General features: G+C 43.2%; 2 protein-coding genes across 2 annotated transcripts in view; both read left to right on the top strand.

Moving 5' to 3' along the window:
• The window catches only part of Pde11a (phosphodiesterase 11A), a 352,151-nt gene extending 344,199 nt beyond the window's left edge, over window positions 1–7,952 (top strand). The window contains exon 20 of the mRNA XM_036186349.1: window positions 4,228–7,952. Coding sequence (XP_036042242.1) covers window positions 4,228–4,383 — 156 coding nt within the window. The 3' untranslated portion in view covers window positions 4,384–7,952. The remainder of the gene's footprint in view (window positions 1–4,227) is intronic.
• A 5,640-nt stretch (window positions 7,953–13,592) lies between these two features.
• Window positions 13,593–16,431, top strand: LOC118582295 (tetratricopeptide repeat protein 30A1). The gene has a single exon (XM_036185030.1). The coding sequence runs from the start codon at window positions 13,809–13,811 to the stop codon at window positions 15,801–15,803; it is 1,995 nt and encodes a 664-aa protein (XP_036040923.1). The 5' UTR covers window positions 13,593–13,808; the 3' UTR covers window positions 15,804–16,431.
• The last annotated feature ends 310 nt before the right edge of the window (window positions 16,432–16,741 follow it).

Genomic DNA, 16,741 nt, shown 5'->3' with positions numbered 1-16,741 from the left:
TGAACTGCTACAAACAAGTCTTTTCCTTTAGATCTTTGTTCTCCTCTATTACAAACCAACAGCAACACAGATGATAATAATTTGGACCTCATAAGGACCTTGAGAAAGTTCGCTGTCAGCGTGCCAGAAACAACACGGCCTGACACAAAGTAGACATCCTGTAACATGTAGTGATAACAGTAAAACCTCGGTGAGATAAACAGAGTGGCAGAGCCAGAGGCCCATGAAAGACCTAGAGAGTGAACCAGCTGAGACAATGATGGAGCCATTCCCTGGGTGGAGTTTCTTTCAGGGACTGGGCATGGGCGAGGGATCCAAAACATGTTAAAGCAATATGTTGTGATGCTCGGGAGAGATCGAATGCCCCTTTTACACACCAGCAACTGGGTCACAGAGAGAAGTCCAGATCTGTGTGTTCCCCTCAGCTTTCTCCACTCTGCTCTTTCAAGGCCTTAATCTAAACAATAGCTAGAGTCTCTATTTCCATTCTCTAGTTAGCTTGGTCAATATAAACTTCTTGCTCTATATCTTAGATACTGTTTTTATGTATTGATTTAGCAGAATCTATCAAAATACAAATTCACATACTCTTTGACCCAGAAATACTAATTCTATAATTTGACCTTCTGATAGTCTTCATCTACAAAATGGCTATGTACAGGATATCCTTGACACCATTACTTAGAATGACCAAATATGAACAAGACTTAATTTTGATTGACAACAGAGAACTAGTTTAACAAATTTAACAGCTCTAGAACACTAGGTAGCCATTAAAAAAATCTCATTTTTTACTTATCTAGGTAAAAATGTTTCTTGAAGGCTATGCAACAATAGACCATATCTATTGTCTGTTGGAGTAACAATTCAACAGTTGGGGCAGTATAGAAGGAAGACTTTACACTGTACCTTTTATACCCTTGTCTATCCCTTGCGCTATGAGAATGTTGCTTATTGAAAATATCACTAAAATACAGAATAAACTGCATGTGCTAATCACAAAAAAAGCTCAACAATGGAGTATGACTTTCAGAGCCAGGAAGGGAGAGTCCATCAGCCACCCAGATGGCTAGGTACAAGGTGTGCCCCCTCATGCAACAATCTCCCAGGTGCTCCTGATGGATTGGTATCAATAAGGTTGTCCCAAGACACAAGTTGTGCATTCCAACTTGTATGACCAATTGGATTTTCACGGGGTCAGCACAAGAGTCATGAGTCCCACACTGCTCTGAAAGAGCCTGGTTCAAAGGGAGAGCCCCAAAGATTGGGCCCCTGGGAACAAGGTACAGGGCCATAGGCTTGAGCTCAGCACAAGAAACAGTATTCTAGAAGCAAACAATGAAACTAAAGTGGACCTGCTTGGCGGGTAGTGTGCTCATTGCTCCTGGGGCATTTAAATGGTGACCGAGTAACCGTACCCAGGGATACCACAGAGAAGTTGGGCATCCGTCCATGTGTCCTTCACAGGTGACAGTGGGTACTGTTCCCCTCTCTACACGAGGAAGGATTCACTTTCCCAGAACCATCAGGAATTACCTGCTGGCGGCAAGCCTTCAGGAACGTCCACATCTCTGTCTCTGTATGTACTCCAGGCGGGTTCTCTTGCCCATAGCCCCTGCCTGGCAGTCACCATGAACCTAGGGGCTTAGGTTTGCAGATATTCCTTTCTCTGCAGATCCTCCACATTTAAGTACCAAATGTATAGTATCAGAGCAGTTCCTCCAGACTGGAACTTCGCTGCCTTTGTCCAGAATCAACACTTGTCCTGAGGAAGATGATTGTCCCTGTGGTGACCCTGTCTCAGGAGAAAACAAAGAAAAAGAAGGAATTCTGAGAAAACAGTGTCTCTCCCCGACCCCAGTGTTTTAGTGCACACAAAGGAAGCAGAGGAAGAAGAAGGAAGAAAACCTAAGAGGGAAAGCTGTTTGGGACTAAGCCAAAGAAACTTAAGTGCTTTAAAGAATAAATTGGTGGGGTAATTCGAATCATGGGCAGGTGCTAGGAATGTAATTTAGGAAATGCTCGGGAACCTGCCAAAGAAGAGAAAAATGTGTTGCCTTTGAGATCATTTCCCAGCAGCTCCATAAAAGAAAACTGATTACAGGAATTTAATAAGTAAAACAGAGCCAGAAATAGTGTGATCAAATGAGTTTTTAATTACATTTCAAGCAGAAAAAAAAATTTCAATTCATGCTCCTGGGATTAAAAAAAAAAGTTCTAGAGAAATGCTTTTGTAGCAGGAAAATAACATATACACTAATTTCCATAGGAATTACAGTAGTCGGTTTAATTAAAAGGCTTGATCAGAATAAAGAGGAGCCCGTGCCAAGGCACACTAAATAAGACCATGGCAGTCATCGCTGCCTCACACTGTTGTCAAAAATAAATAAATAAACAGACAGACAAACACTGAGCATTGAGCAGGATTTGGGCATCTGCGTGTTTCTAGGGGAAATACAGGGAATTTTTAGTCACTGGGTTATTATGTTGTTTTGCTTTATTCACATATGAAATAAATGGTACATCAGCTTTTAAATGAGATGTTACTAGTTAGTGTGACAAAGATCACCCAAAAGAACACACACACACACACACACACAGAGAGAGAGAGAGAGAGAGAGAGAGAGAGAGAGAGAGAGAGAGAGATGGGAGATGGATGAGAATAAATATTACAGAGCATCGATATGAAGGAAGAGTTAGCTCAAACAGCAAGAGTCTCACCGTTCATCAGATATGTTTAGGGGGTAGGTCAGGTCTACTGACAAGTCATCTGAGGTATGCTTAGGGGAAGGACACTCTGCCATCTATAGGATATACTGTTCTTCAGATGAGAACTGCAGGCCACTCCTTAGCCACTGGGCACACCTAGAGAGTGCTTTGCTATGTATGTTCTATGTGATATTGATATTTATTATTTATATTTATTTACATGTAGATACTTAATAGATATTTTGGTTAATCATATTTCATTGGTCGAATATGTTGAAGTCTTTCATAATAAACAGTAAGACTTATTCAAATACAGGGGAAAGAAAGACAAAGTGTTAGGACTAAGGTTAGAGCTCAGAGGTAGAGCACTTGCCCTGCATGTACAAGGCCTTGGGTTTGTTCCCTAATACCACAGATAAGCAAATTTAAAAAAGCATTTAACCGAGAGAAAAAGAACTCTAAACTTCTCATTTTACGGCTTAAGTTTAAAAACTTCCCAATAGGACAGAGAATAATGAGGCTTTCCGAGTTGGGCAGTGTTCTCCAGGCCCCTGCGGCCTGTAAGAATTTTCTACTGATAATTAGCCTGAGCTTTCTGAATCAGTTCTGACCCCAGTTCACGGGGTCTGCCCTGGCTGATCACTGCCCGAATTTCCCCTCTCCTCATCCCCCACACTCCTCTCCATTTCTCTCTTCCCTGCCCCCTTCCCAGCATATCTGTCTCCATCATGTTACAGTTATGGTAGAGTGAAAACAGATGTTTGGGTGAAAGGGAATATAAAGTCTCAGGGGCGGAGTCAGGGACACTCAGAAAAGCAAATAGAGGACTTGCAGCCAAGCTGACCAGACACAAGGAAGGGCAGGACTCTAGGAGGGACACAAAGTCACGTCAGCGGGCTCCCATGAAGACCCCCCTCCCCCACAGACCCCCAGAAGAACACTCAGGGCACTGATGCCCTTTCACGCCATTCAGACCTACGTCACTCCGTGTTCGTGTGCGCGTTCGCCATGGCCCCCACTCATTTTGCCTTTGGACGAGTGAGTGAGTCCCTCCTCTTGTCTTAGGAATTTTCCTGGTCTTTCTTAACGTGGGAAAGTTCATCGGGCCTCCGTGGCAGAGCCACTGCAAGTTCATTTTTGAAAAAATGAAGTTCATTCACAGTCTACTGATAGGCAAAGCTCTCTCTGGCAGGCAAAGCTACAGTTAGCGATAGATAAGGGTGACCTGCATTTTTGTCTTCTGTTTTGTTTGGCATACTTGTAACCTCAGACAGAGTCTCCTAGGCTGCCTTTCCCTTGAGCAATACACCACCACCTTCTTGTTCTCAGCACATGCTCTATGAATGGAACATGATAGTGTTGCATGCATGCCTGCTTCTCAGCAATAGTTTGTGTTTACCAGAGTAATCATTGCCTTTCATAGAAATGGTTTCCATTCCCCTTGTAAACAGAAGGGGAAGAGTATACACATCCATGACCCAGGTTCCTCTCTCTCCACCTTTTTCTCCTTTGTTCTAGGCCTTGGTGAAGGTCAATGCAAAGCTGAAGCCGATGCTGGATTCAGTGGCTGCCAACCGCAGGAAGTGGGAAGAGTTACATCAAAACAGACTGCAGATCTCTGCTGCCTGCCCGGTCCCTGCGAGTCTCAAGGTGGCGGGCGAGGACAGAGTGTAGAAGACCACCCAAGAGCCTCTGTGCAACCCTGTGACCTGAAGGGTGCTCTGCAGCCTGAAGGATCTGCTTCCGCAGCCATATCCATCTTTCCTTTCAGTTCAGACAGTCCTAAAGTGTAGACTGCATAGACTGGACCAAGAAGTGCACCTGAAAGTGTGCTTGGTAGCAGAGGAAACAAAGGATGAAGGAGAGAGTCGGGCAGAGAACCTGACAGTCAACTCTCCGTGAGGAACCCATACTACTGGATTTGGATCCATGAACCTGAGGACTACCAGCCCACTCGTGCTGAGTTGAGGGGACACCGTGGTAAAAGTGTCACTAACTAACTGCTTGGCTCTTTTCTGTTAAAGCACTTGCCTTCTTTGCCACCTCTCCTGGATCAGGCCTTTGTGCCAGATGGTCCCAAGAATCCAGATTTGCCTCTTAGGTGTTTTATTTCTAATCCGACTGTTTCCTAGTGATGCGCTAGGCCATTGGTCTCATTCGCCTGTTGGATGAGCCCCCCCTCCATATGAGCACCAACTGACCCCAATCTTCCCAGAGAGTCCGCAGTAGGAGCACAGTGGGTGTGTTTGTCTGATTGGTGTTTCACAGGATCTGCAGTGAGATTATGGTTTGCTTCTTCAGTTTTGGGATTCGGCCTTCATTGTAGACCAAGCCTTTTCCTAGGAGAATGGATTAATAATTTTATTAAAGCCAAGGTAAAGGGGAATCTACAGCCACATATGTACCACAAGTAACGTATGAACACAGGAACTGCTTCCAACAGAGAGAGATTTCCCGGGCGCAGAGGAGCCCTGCGACTGAGCACAAACTAGCTTGAGGTGAAAACGTTTGGGGATAAAATTTAAGGTACCTCAATTTTACATTTTTCCTTAAGTGAAAAAAAGAATATTCAAGAAAGGCCATGAGATAACATCTATACAACCTATATCCTCTAGGAAGTCCAGTCTGTACCAGGTGAAAAAACTGCTTTAAGTAGATGTGGTGACTAGAACGCTGCTTTGATGCCCGTTTCACTGGAGACACTATGGACAGGGTCTGTCTTAACAAAAAACACTGGGCGTGCTGTTCTTTGCTTTGCATCATGAGTTGGGTGTCTTTGGACAGGTCACTGCATCTCTCTGCTTCCCACATTGCCAAGTGAAATTACACTAGGAACTCATCTGCAGAAATCTTAACGTTGAAAAGTTGTCCAAACAAACTTTCCAGGACACAACATAGCTGAAAGCTGAGGTCTGTTTGGAGCCGGTCTTGGGGGTCCAGAGCCCACAGGTCTTGAGAGTCCAGAGCCCCTACAAATCGTCATCTCTTTGTTCACATACGTAGTGCTCCAGAGAGAGACGCTGAGCACTCTGAAAATTCCTGGGGATGTGAAACCCGAGAGTCAGCCCAGCTCTAAACAATCAAACACTTACAAAACATTTTTTTCTTCTTAATTTTACTGATCACTCTCAGTTACTAACTTTACTTGAATCCAAAAGAAATAGCGGTCAGATGTTTGAAGATGGGGGATAAAATGAAGTACCGAAACAGGAGTGGAGTGAGCTGGCAATCACCAGAAGGAAGGCAGCTTTGTTATGGCAAGAAACACAATAAAATTATAAACCAGGCAAAGGGTGGGGCCAGAAGATAAGGCAGAAGATTAAGACAACTGCTAAGGAGAGATGTAAATCGATCCGAACAAAGGAAAAAGGCACTTACAGCCCCCTCCCCCCCCAAAAAAAAGGGTGCAGAATTATGTCATCAATTGAGCAGGAAAGAGAGACAATTACACAGGGAGAAGCTTGACAAAGGAGAGAAGGAAGGGGCGGGCACACTAAGAAATAATGTTGCTAGCTGCCCTTTACAGCCGTGTCTGCAGGGAAGGCTGGGGAGACACAGGGAAATGAGTGCAAAGAAAAAAAAATTGCCTCGGCAGAGCAGGTAAGCGGAGGCTGTGCAGATTTATGGATTTTATTAAGCCAGTTTTCTGAATCACTCTGCTATAAAGGAAAATAGCTTCTACCGAGCTGTCTCCCTCCTTCAGGTGAGGAACAAAGGATGGGTGGAGTTAGGAACAGACCCTGGTCTGCAAGATCATTGTGTGTCTGCAGTTCCGAAGCACCGCAGGTGTTTCTGGGTAGCACACCACACCATCACATCCGTTTATATCACAGACGGGAATGGAGAATCAGTCCGTATGAGGCTGCAGTGAGCCTACATCTGTTACCCTTCCTAACAATAAATAAATAACCGGAAAAGGGGATGCCAGTCCATCTAAAGCAAAATTTTTCAAGCACATGCTTTACAATAAAACTGGACCCAGTGTCTTCCAGAGACGGCCGGCAGCAGTGAGACAGCCGCTCCCCTCCACCCTGAATGTTGATGCTACATATTGCTGAGGACAACATAATTTATAGCACAAACCCCACGGCTTCCACTAAGGTTGAGTTTTCCTCTCATCTTCTTGCCTTTTTATTGGCTTCACTGCACGGTTGCCAATAGCAACATCCACTGGTAGCAAAGGGAGTTCAACACCATTGCAATCTGCCAGACAGTGGAGCCCTGACAATGTCAACCATCAATCAAGTAGCTGGTTGTAATTGCCTCCATCTATTTCTCCTGTCTCAAGGTATCTTTCCTATTGTGGGTCAAGATTCAGAAACTGCTGACTAATGATGCCCCCGGTCTGTTCCTCCATGACTACGGAGAAGTGGAGAAGTGGGAGCCCTCCTGATGCCAAACCCTAGAGGTCAGAGGTTGGATTTCTAGGACTTGAAGGTATTTTTAAAGCCCTTGTAAAATGATTTCTTTCCCAATGAACGTGAGTTATGTGCGATCCTCGACTACCTTTCCAAAGCACAGAACAAGGAAACTTCCCAGTCCCTATTTTTCACTGTTTCCTGCTGGAGAAAACATTTGAAATGTGAGCCCTCTTCAAAGGGGAAAAAAAAAAATTCAACAGATAAAATTGTCTGCTTCCTCGGGTCTCTCGGCATGAACAGCTGAGATGACTACATCCTGCTTTTGTATAAGATGTATTTTTTCAGAAGTTATATCTATTCATATTAGTAAGTATGTAGCTAATATGTGCACAACCTCCAACACAACTGTTGACCTTGGTAGGTGAGGAGGCTTGGCAAACCACCCACGGTACCTACCGGTACACAGCAGAACAGGATTCCGTCCTAGCTGGCCGCCAATGGGCCCACCATCTTGGGACTCTGCAGCTCTTCAGGTTTCTAGCTGTTAAATAAAAGCCCCAACTTTTTATTCAGTTTCTGCATCAAAGGACCAAGCTATGCTTTGCTTTTGAAACTTCATCCAGGTAATTTTCTTCTTTCTGCTGCTCAGATAAAATAGAAGCACACTTGAGAGAGTTGTCTTCTCACTGAAGACAGAGTAAACATTTACATAGAGAGGGAGTAGACACAAACACACCCTTCCTATAAAGTGTCTGAGCCGGCTTCTAAGGAATGTGAAGGAAACAGTCATCAACACCTGCCTGTAAGTGTGTATTCCCTTATTTCATAAAGAACAGCTTTAGCCAGGCAGTGGTGGCACACGCCTCTAATTCCAGCACTCAGGAGGCAGAGCCAGGCAGATCTCTGTGAGTTCAAGGCCAGCCTGGGCTACCAAGTGAGTTCCAGGAAAGGCTACACAGAGAAACCTTGTCTTGGAAAAAAAAAACACACACACACACACACACACACACACACAAAACACAAAAAAAAACCCCAAACAAACAAACAAACAAAAACAGCTTTAGATTGTGTCATGTTATTGAATCCCATATGGGAATCATTAGTTTAGAAGTGGATTTATAAAGACACCCAGGAAAAGTAAAAGTTGTACATGTCTGGTTCTGAAACCTGAGGGCCTACATGTTTCCAGATACTTTAGGTTTGCAAATATCTTGGATTTAAAATGATCTTAGCATTTTTTTATTAGTGCAGTAACAATAGTATGTTTCTGGAATTCAGTTGCCTTTTCTGTATATCAAAATTTAACATACTTTAATGACTTAAGTCATTGGACTGTTTTTACTCGATTTACTTTGCAGTATAATTATTTTAAAACCCATTTCTGTTACTGACCCTTGTGAGTTACAAAAAAGACCAAAAAAACTACAGTGGTAACCTCCAGTAATAGAAACAATTCCTCTCAAGCGCAGCAGAAATCTAAACCTTTTCGGATGAAATTCAAACATAAAGAAAGATGTGTTGCCATGGGGGAAAATGACAAAAGATTCATTAAAGCAACTGAATGTAACCGAATTTGAGACCCTGAAAGCTTTGACGAGCCGCCCTTAGTGACTTCCTACTCTGTTTCACAGTAGCAATCTGGAATTGTTATTCCACCATGTTGTATCAAGAGCTCCCAAACCCCAAATGTACTAAGAACGTAAGGGTTAAGTCTGGCTACTAGACGGCCAAAGTGCCACACGCTTCCTACGTCAGCAGTTCTCAACCTGTGGGTCACAACCCCATTGGAGATCAAATATCACATATCCTGATAGTAGACATTTACGATATGATTCTTAACAGTAGCAAAATTACAGTGATGAAATAGGGATGGAAATAATTGTATGGTTGGGCGTCACTACAGCATGAGGAACTGTTTTAAAGGGTCAGAGCACTAAGAAGGCTGAGAACCCTGGTCCTTAGTGAGCAGTGATAGAACATGGATGGCAGAAATAAAACAAGATGTGTCTGGAGAATTCCATGAAGGGCATTAGATTTGGCAATGCCCAGTGTTATGTTCATATGATTTTTGGGTCGTACATACTTTGGTCTTGAATGTCCTTGTGTGTATGTGTATCTCTCAGCAGCGCTAAAGGCAAATGTTCATCTATGTATCAATCTGGACCAATGTGATTGAACGTACACCCCGGTGCAGAAATGTTTAACAAATGAAGTGCCTGCTGGGAGGAAAAGGCGTCTTCTTTGAGGCTGTCGTTTGCCTGTGTTCCTTTCTGTGGAGATGTGTGTTAGTGTGCTCAGTTTCCTTTGGCTTCAGTACAGATTTAGATTAAGTCATAGTTAGAGAAATTTTAAAACAGCACAGTATGGAGAGAGAAGTCCAGTTTGAGTCCCACTCCCTGGGAGGGCTGTTGCTTTTGCCATTTTATTTTTATTTATAATGATCTAAAGAGAATCCCCTACTGACTTGTTTCCTAATTATTGTTGTTTTACACAAAAGACGGGAAAGACGTCTGTTGTCAGCAGCGTTGTGTGAAGCCCCTTTCTTTGAGTGGTTCCCAGGCTAATGCTGTATTGTAAGAACACTTGGTCAAATTCTGCCTGGCCATTTCAGAAGCAACTACCCACGGCTTTGAAACAGGCTGCTTTAAGAAAATGAAAACGTCTTGTTTTTAATAAAAGGCTTCATGTTTAACTAACATTCTGGAATGATCTTTGTGTTGAGGGCCGGAAGAAGGATGTGTGCATTCTAATACCTGCAATTTAGCTCATTAACTTTGGGACCTCTCTTTTAAAATAAAAGATTTTTCCAATTATTGAAGATTTTCAGGAGGTGGGAGAATTCTGCAGCCAAAAGCTGATCCCTGTGTCTGCTGTGCATTGCTTAAATTTGCATGGACAGTTACAGAAGGGGGGGGGTGTCATATCTACACGGGGCTGACAGCCACAGTGATGTGATAAAAGTATGCAATGGCTTTGGTGCTTAAATCTTAAAAATCTTACACCATCGTGCCTGTTCTATCAGAATGAGCTGCAACAAACAATCCAAAGCCCATTCAAATGACTGGGGAGGAGGCACCCAGGGAGAGAGGGAAGAGGTGCAGTGTGGCCCTCTACTGGACTGTATAAACAATCACCAGCGCTGCCTGCTGCAACCCCTGGCCCCTTTGTGTATTCTGGCGGCATCAGGTTCTACAAAGTGGGAAATAAGAATCTCTAACCCACTGAAGGTCTGTGGGGGATTAAGGAGGGAAGTCAAGCAAAGTGGACCTGGAGATGAAAGTACTGCATAAACTCTGGTGCTTGGAGTAGCTCTTCGTTTGAAAGTCTGGTCGATTGTTTCACAAATCAGGAGCCACAGTTTTGCCTTCTCCACTAATCCCTTCTGTAAACCACAACACTACTACACAATCCAGATGGTGACGATGTAAATCTTAAAATACAAGCTACTTGATCAAAATCAGAGACCATTCAAGAAAGAGATCTTGTTTTGACATTGAGGAAGGTTCCTCTGAAAGGTGAGCCCCTGATGAGATGAAACGGCTTTCCAGCCAAGCGTGATGAACCCTTGTTGACTTGGCATACAGATGTCCCCAAAGCTTCAAAAGACTGGGGCTCCTAAGAGTCAGTCGTTGAGATTAAAATTTGGCACTAATTTATTCATTGCTTCCCTGTTCAGAGTGGAGATGGGATTGAGAAGACTAGAAGCCTATGGGACTGAGCTCCCAAACTGGCCATCCTGAAGAAAATGGTCAGGAATCATCTGGGGAAAGAAAACAGTAACTTTGCAAAGGACTTCTTTTCCCAAGAAAAACTCTTACACATGGTTGTGTGTGAAACACTCATGGATTAACAATGTACCAACCTCAAATGATCACATCCAGCTCCCTGTAAAAGAGAATGCATAACACATTAGACATCTGATGGCTTTGTATTTTGACCGGAAGAACTGAAGTATGCTAAGAACCAAACATGCTTTTAGCTCTGATATTTTTGCCTAAATTGAACTCTTCCTGGTAATCATGCCTCCCTTAGTCTGTCAATCATTAACTCCTTTCTTCATGTCTCTAGCATTTTATAAGCACCACTACATGTCCTGTTGCTGGGAATAAGTAATATTGCAGATTTGCTTTTGATATATACTCCCGCTTTTTAAGACCCTATTATTTAAAAAAATGATCTTTTAAACTTCATAATATTCTACCCAGGCTTTCCATCATTAATTAAAGGACCTCCTTTCATTTCCCCCATCCAAAACAAAAACAAAAACAAAAACAACAACAACATACACAAAAATAAAACTATTCCCCAACTGCCTATCAGAGACCAAATAAAAGTCAGCTCTCACAGCAGTGATTTTGGTCATGCCAGTTTCACAGTGGGACTGGTATATTCATTGCATTTTGAAAATGATCCTGGCCTCCATCTGTCTAAGCCAAATGCCCTGCTCTTTTCAAGCCAGGCCACTTGAGCAGCTTTCCATGAAATAAGGAGGAGGACACAAAATGGCCACCCTCCCGTGCTCTTCAGCTGCTGTGCTCACAGACAGGCACCAACACAGAGAGGAGAAACCCAGATGATCCCTATAGGTAGCCAAGAAATTTGGGGGAAAGCCGACAGCCCTTTCATTTTTTTGTGTGGGTTCTGAAAAGTCATTTGAAGGTGGATGGTTTCATAATGTACAGCTCGGCAAACAGAGAGAAACCAAGCAGATAAAGAGCATTTCTTGTTTTCATGTTTACTAAATTTAATACCAGCTTATTCAAAATGATAGTCTATGCATAAAGGTTGTTAAATATTGAGTATGAGTTTCCAAGGAACAAATGTCCCACAGGCCACCAGTTGTCAAGGAAAGGATGCACTGTGATCCTTAAGATTTGAGCACCAGGACACATCCCCCCACCACAGACTTCACCTAAGAGGGTACACCAGAAAACAGGATAAAAGAAAGCTCAGAGTGGGGATATAGGAGTACTCCTTAGCTGCTTTCTGTGGAGATCTTTGGTGGGCCAAAGACCTACTCTACAACATACGAAATGGGTACAATTTGTTCTTTCCTTATTGATTGCAATAAACTTTTCCTTGTCTAAATGGCATCCAAGAAGTCACATGGCTGCTAATTCTCAGCAAGAGTGAAGGCAGAAAAAGTACATGACGTCAGTCATTCTATGATATGAGCGATTGTACACCTACTCAAGTCTTTTCCTTGTGATACCGGGTAACTAAGAGATGGGCAACCCTCACTGGTCACTGTACATCTGAAGCTGGAGTTGAAACATGGAAGTCCAAAGTCTACTGCCCACACCAATTTAGTTGGTTATTTCTATTTTTAAAATGTAATCCTTCCTCATACACACTTGGTATGTCCTTTACAAATTATTGGAGACATGCGTATTGAAGTATTTGCCACTCACTGTTTCCCATGGAACCTAGTTCTTGGTTATCATGGTTCAACCTCTACGGTGTTTTGAATGAGAATGTCCTTCACAGGCCAATCGATTTGAACATAGTCTCCCATTGGTGGAACTGTTTGAGAAGGTGTGGCATTGCTGGACGAGATATGTCACTGGAGACGGGTTTTGAGATTTCAAAAGACTCCCAGCAGTCCATTGCAACGCTCTCTCTGCCTCCATCTTGGAAATCAATATGTAAGCTCAATAGGGGTGATGGAGAGGTCCTTCTGCCCAGAACTCTGGGCCAGGAACTCAAGTATGACTCTTTCAAAAGATTTGCTGTAGTCATTTCTAAGAGATACTTGGAAAGACCTGATTTGATGCTCTTAACTCTCTATTCCTTGGTACATGTTATTTTACTTGGAACAGTTACCCAAAGAGAGTCTCTAATCTGCCTAAGACTCTCATTGGGAATTCCAGCTAACCTCTTCAATGGACTTCCCTAGTTGATTTCAACTAAATATTTGTAAGGCCCCAATTTGATTATATTGAATTATCTATGTGATGTTTCTATCTGTAACTTGCTATTTATTACTTTACTTTTGTTTGTTATGTTCTCAATAAACTGATTTTCAAAACCCAAACCGCCATTATAGATCATCTTCTAGTTGGCACAGAATATGTGGTCACTGTACTGTTAAGAAGTACACACTTAGGTCAGCACAAAAACGTAATTCTAGGATATTTCAAAGTATACAAGGCAACAGAAAAAAGGACAAATATCATTGCCACAAAACAATGTACAAACCTCAAAAACTTTCCAGATACTCCAAGCCCTAAGCAGGCCACTGTCATTCCACAGAAAGGTCTTAACATCTAGCCCCCAAGCAACACACCATTTTAACCAGTATGAGAAGTCTAAATGACTTCATATAATCTTTTCCTATTTGACTATACAAATAAAAACACAAATAAAGGAGACATATCATGTCAAAAGTACACAGAGTTAAGTCTTCTTGAAATGAGACTACAATTCTCAGAACGGGACTACAATTCCCAGAAGGCAAAGCAGCCATGTCCCGTGGGGAATGACAATGGTGCATGCTGGGAGAAAACGGGAATTTCTGTGTCTGGACTGCTGGACGTAGTTTTCTATCCCCTCTCTAACTTCTGTCTCTACCCAGTTTAAACTCGTATAACATACATCAAAAATTCAGAGATTGTGTTTATGATTCCTCTTCATACCTAACGGATTCTCTCTGCCTCACAAAAAGAACCCTCCCATAAACTTCCGTTTCCGGTTACCTAGTTGCCGTGGAAACTAGCACGCGCTACAGTTTTGGCGGCTATGGCTTGGCAAAGCAGCTCTAGAGTACCCGACGGTGAGTTCACGGCGGTGGTGTACCGGCTCATCCGCGACTCCCGCTACTCAGAGGCCGTGCAGCTGCTGGGCGCCGAGCTGCAGAAGAGTCCCCGCAGCCGCGCCGGGCTGTCGCTGCTGGCCTACTGCTACTACCGCCTGCAGGAGTTCGAGCTCGCTGCGGAGTGCTATGAGCAGCTGAGCCAGATGCACCCGGAACTCGAGCAGTACCGCCTCTACCAGGCCCAGGCGCTGTACAAGGCCTGTCTGTACCCAGAAGCCACGCGGGTCGCCTTCCTCCTCGACAATCCCACCTATCAGACTCGTGTCCTTCGTCTCCAGGCTGCAATCAAGTACAGCGAGGGCGACCTGCCAGGAGCCAGGAGCCTGGTGGAGCAGCTGCTGGGTGGGGAAGCTGGAGAAGACAGTGGAGGGGAGAATGATCCAGATAGTCTGGTCAACCTGGGTTGTCTGCTCTACAAGGAGGGACACTATGAAGCTGCCTGTTCCAAGTTCTTAGCGGCCCTGCAGGCTTCTGGCTACCAGCCTGACCTTTCCTACAACTTGGCTTTGGCATATTACAGCAGTCGGCAGTACGCCCCTTCTCTAAAGCATATCGCTGATATAATTGAGCATGGCATCCGTCAGCACCCAGAGCTAGGTGTGGGCATGACCACTGAAGGCATTGATGTTCGAAGTGTGGGCAACACTGTAGTCCTTCACCAGACCGCTCTGGTTGAAGCCTTCAACCTCAAGGCAGCCATAGAGTACCAACTGAGAAACTATGAGGTAGCCCAAGAAACCCTTACTGACATGCCACCCAGAGCAGAGGAAGAGTTGGACCCTGTGACCCTGCACAACCAGGCTCTGATGAACATGGATGCCAGGCCCACAGAGGGCTTTGAGAAGCTCCAGTTTCTGCTCCAGCAGAACCCCTTCCCCCCAGAGACCTTTGGCAACCTGTTGTTGCTCTACTGTAAATATGAGTATTTTGACCTGGCAGCTGATGTCCTGGCAGAAAATGCCCATTTGACTTACAAGTTCCTCACACCCTATCTCTATGACTTCTTGGATGCCATGATCACTTGCCAGACAGCTCCTGAAGAGGCTTTCATAAAGCTAGATGGGCTGGCTGGCATGCTGACTGAGCAGCTCAGGAGACTCACTAAGCAAGTTCAAGAAGCAAGACATAACAGAGATGATGAAGTTGTCATAAAGGCTGTGAATGAATATGATGAAACTCTTGAGAAGTATATCCCTGTACTGATGGCCCAGGCAAAAATCTACTGGAATCTTGAAAATTATCCAATGGTGGAGAAGATCTTCCGCAAATCTGTGGAATTCTGTAATGACCATGACGTGTGGAAGTTGAATGTGGCCCATGTTCTCTTCATGCAGGAGAACAAATACAAAGAGGCCATTGGTTTCTATGAGCCCATTGTCAAGAAGAATTATGATAACATCCTGAATGTCAGCGCTATTGTGTTAGCCAACCTCTGTGTCTCCTATATTATGACAAGTCAAAATGAGGAAGCTGAGGAACTGATGAGGAAGATTGAAAAGGAAGAAGAACAGCTTTCCTATGATGACCCAGACAAGAAAATCTACCACCTTTGCATTGTGAATCTGGTGATAGGAACACTTTATTGTGCCAAGGGAAACTATGACTTTGGCATCTCTCGAGTTATCAAAAGCCTGGAGCCTTACCATAAAAAGCTGGGAACTGATACATGGTATTATGCCAAAAGATGCTTCCTGTCTTTGCTAGAAAACATGTCAAAGCACATGATAGTGCTTTGTGACAGTGTTATTCAAGAATGTGTCCAGTTTCTAGAGCACTGTGAAATCTTTGGCAGAAACATCCCTGCTATTTTAGAACAGCCTTTGGAGGAAGAGAGAATGCACATTGGGAAGAACACAGTCACATATGAGTCCAGACAATTGAAAGCTTTGATTTATGAGATAATAGGGTGGAATACATAGTAATTTCTGTTAATGACTTTTATTATAAAAGCTTTATTATCTTGGCATTGTCTTTGTCTCTAAGCTTTAGCATTTTCATACAGTTTATAGATTGTACATTGTTTACTTTAAATGTATATTCAGTTACAGCTTTTCCTCATGAGAAACTTCACCAAATGAACGTAATAAATGAGCCCAGAAGCATGTATTTAAAGTTTCAGAACTGAACAGAGGAAGTACCTTCTAATAGTATTTATAATGTTGGCATATTTTTGTTTTCTTGTGTACTTTATTGTGTTTGGGAAAAGCATTACATCCATGGAGGACTTGTGTGGACCCTGGACCTTAGTTATAGTACATTTGAGCTTTGGAAGTAATTTCAGAGTGTACATGTTCTGCTTCAGTTTACACTCATGATTATTTTATTTGTAGTGTAGAAGTTTTGCACACTTGCAGATTTTAAAGTTTTTTTTTTTTTGTGGGGTTTTAGGAGTTTTTTGTTTTAGCGAGAAGTAATGTTTGACAATAGTTTTTATGTTCTTAGTGGTTTTTTCTAGAATGTGCAAAATTCAATGTAAAATTTTGTTCCTAAGTAAAAGTGTAGTCCTGTGGTTTGAAGGTAATAAATAATTGAAAAATACCTGATTTTACTGTTCATAATTGACCGTTAGCTATGATTGCTAATACAAGTGATTTTAAAAGTCAATATTTAATTCCTATACTTATGTAGCAAATTAGAAGACATGAATGCCAGGGACCAGCCTCAGCAGTTTCAGGGGTGTGAAGGATGGGGTACCTGGAAGGTGCAATAAGGACTCAGAGACGATGTTCGTGCAGCTGACAGGTCACTTCGGGCTTCTGCAGTTGCCAAGTTTCTTTTGCTTCCCTGGCTTCTCTTAGCTTCTCTCACTTTAGCTTCTGCTTTTTTCCCTGGTGACCTCAGTCTTTTATTCTCATAA

This window comes from Onychomys torridus, chromosome 4 (genome assembly GCF_903995425.1).
Source record: "Onychomys torridus chromosome 4, mOncTor1.1, whole genome shotgun sequence".
Taxonomy (NCBI): domain Eukaryota; kingdom Metazoa; phylum Chordata; class Mammalia; order Rodentia; family Cricetidae; genus Onychomys; species Onychomys torridus.
Note: the sequence above shows the minus strand (reverse complement) of the source record. Positions and strands in the feature narration are given on the sequence as shown.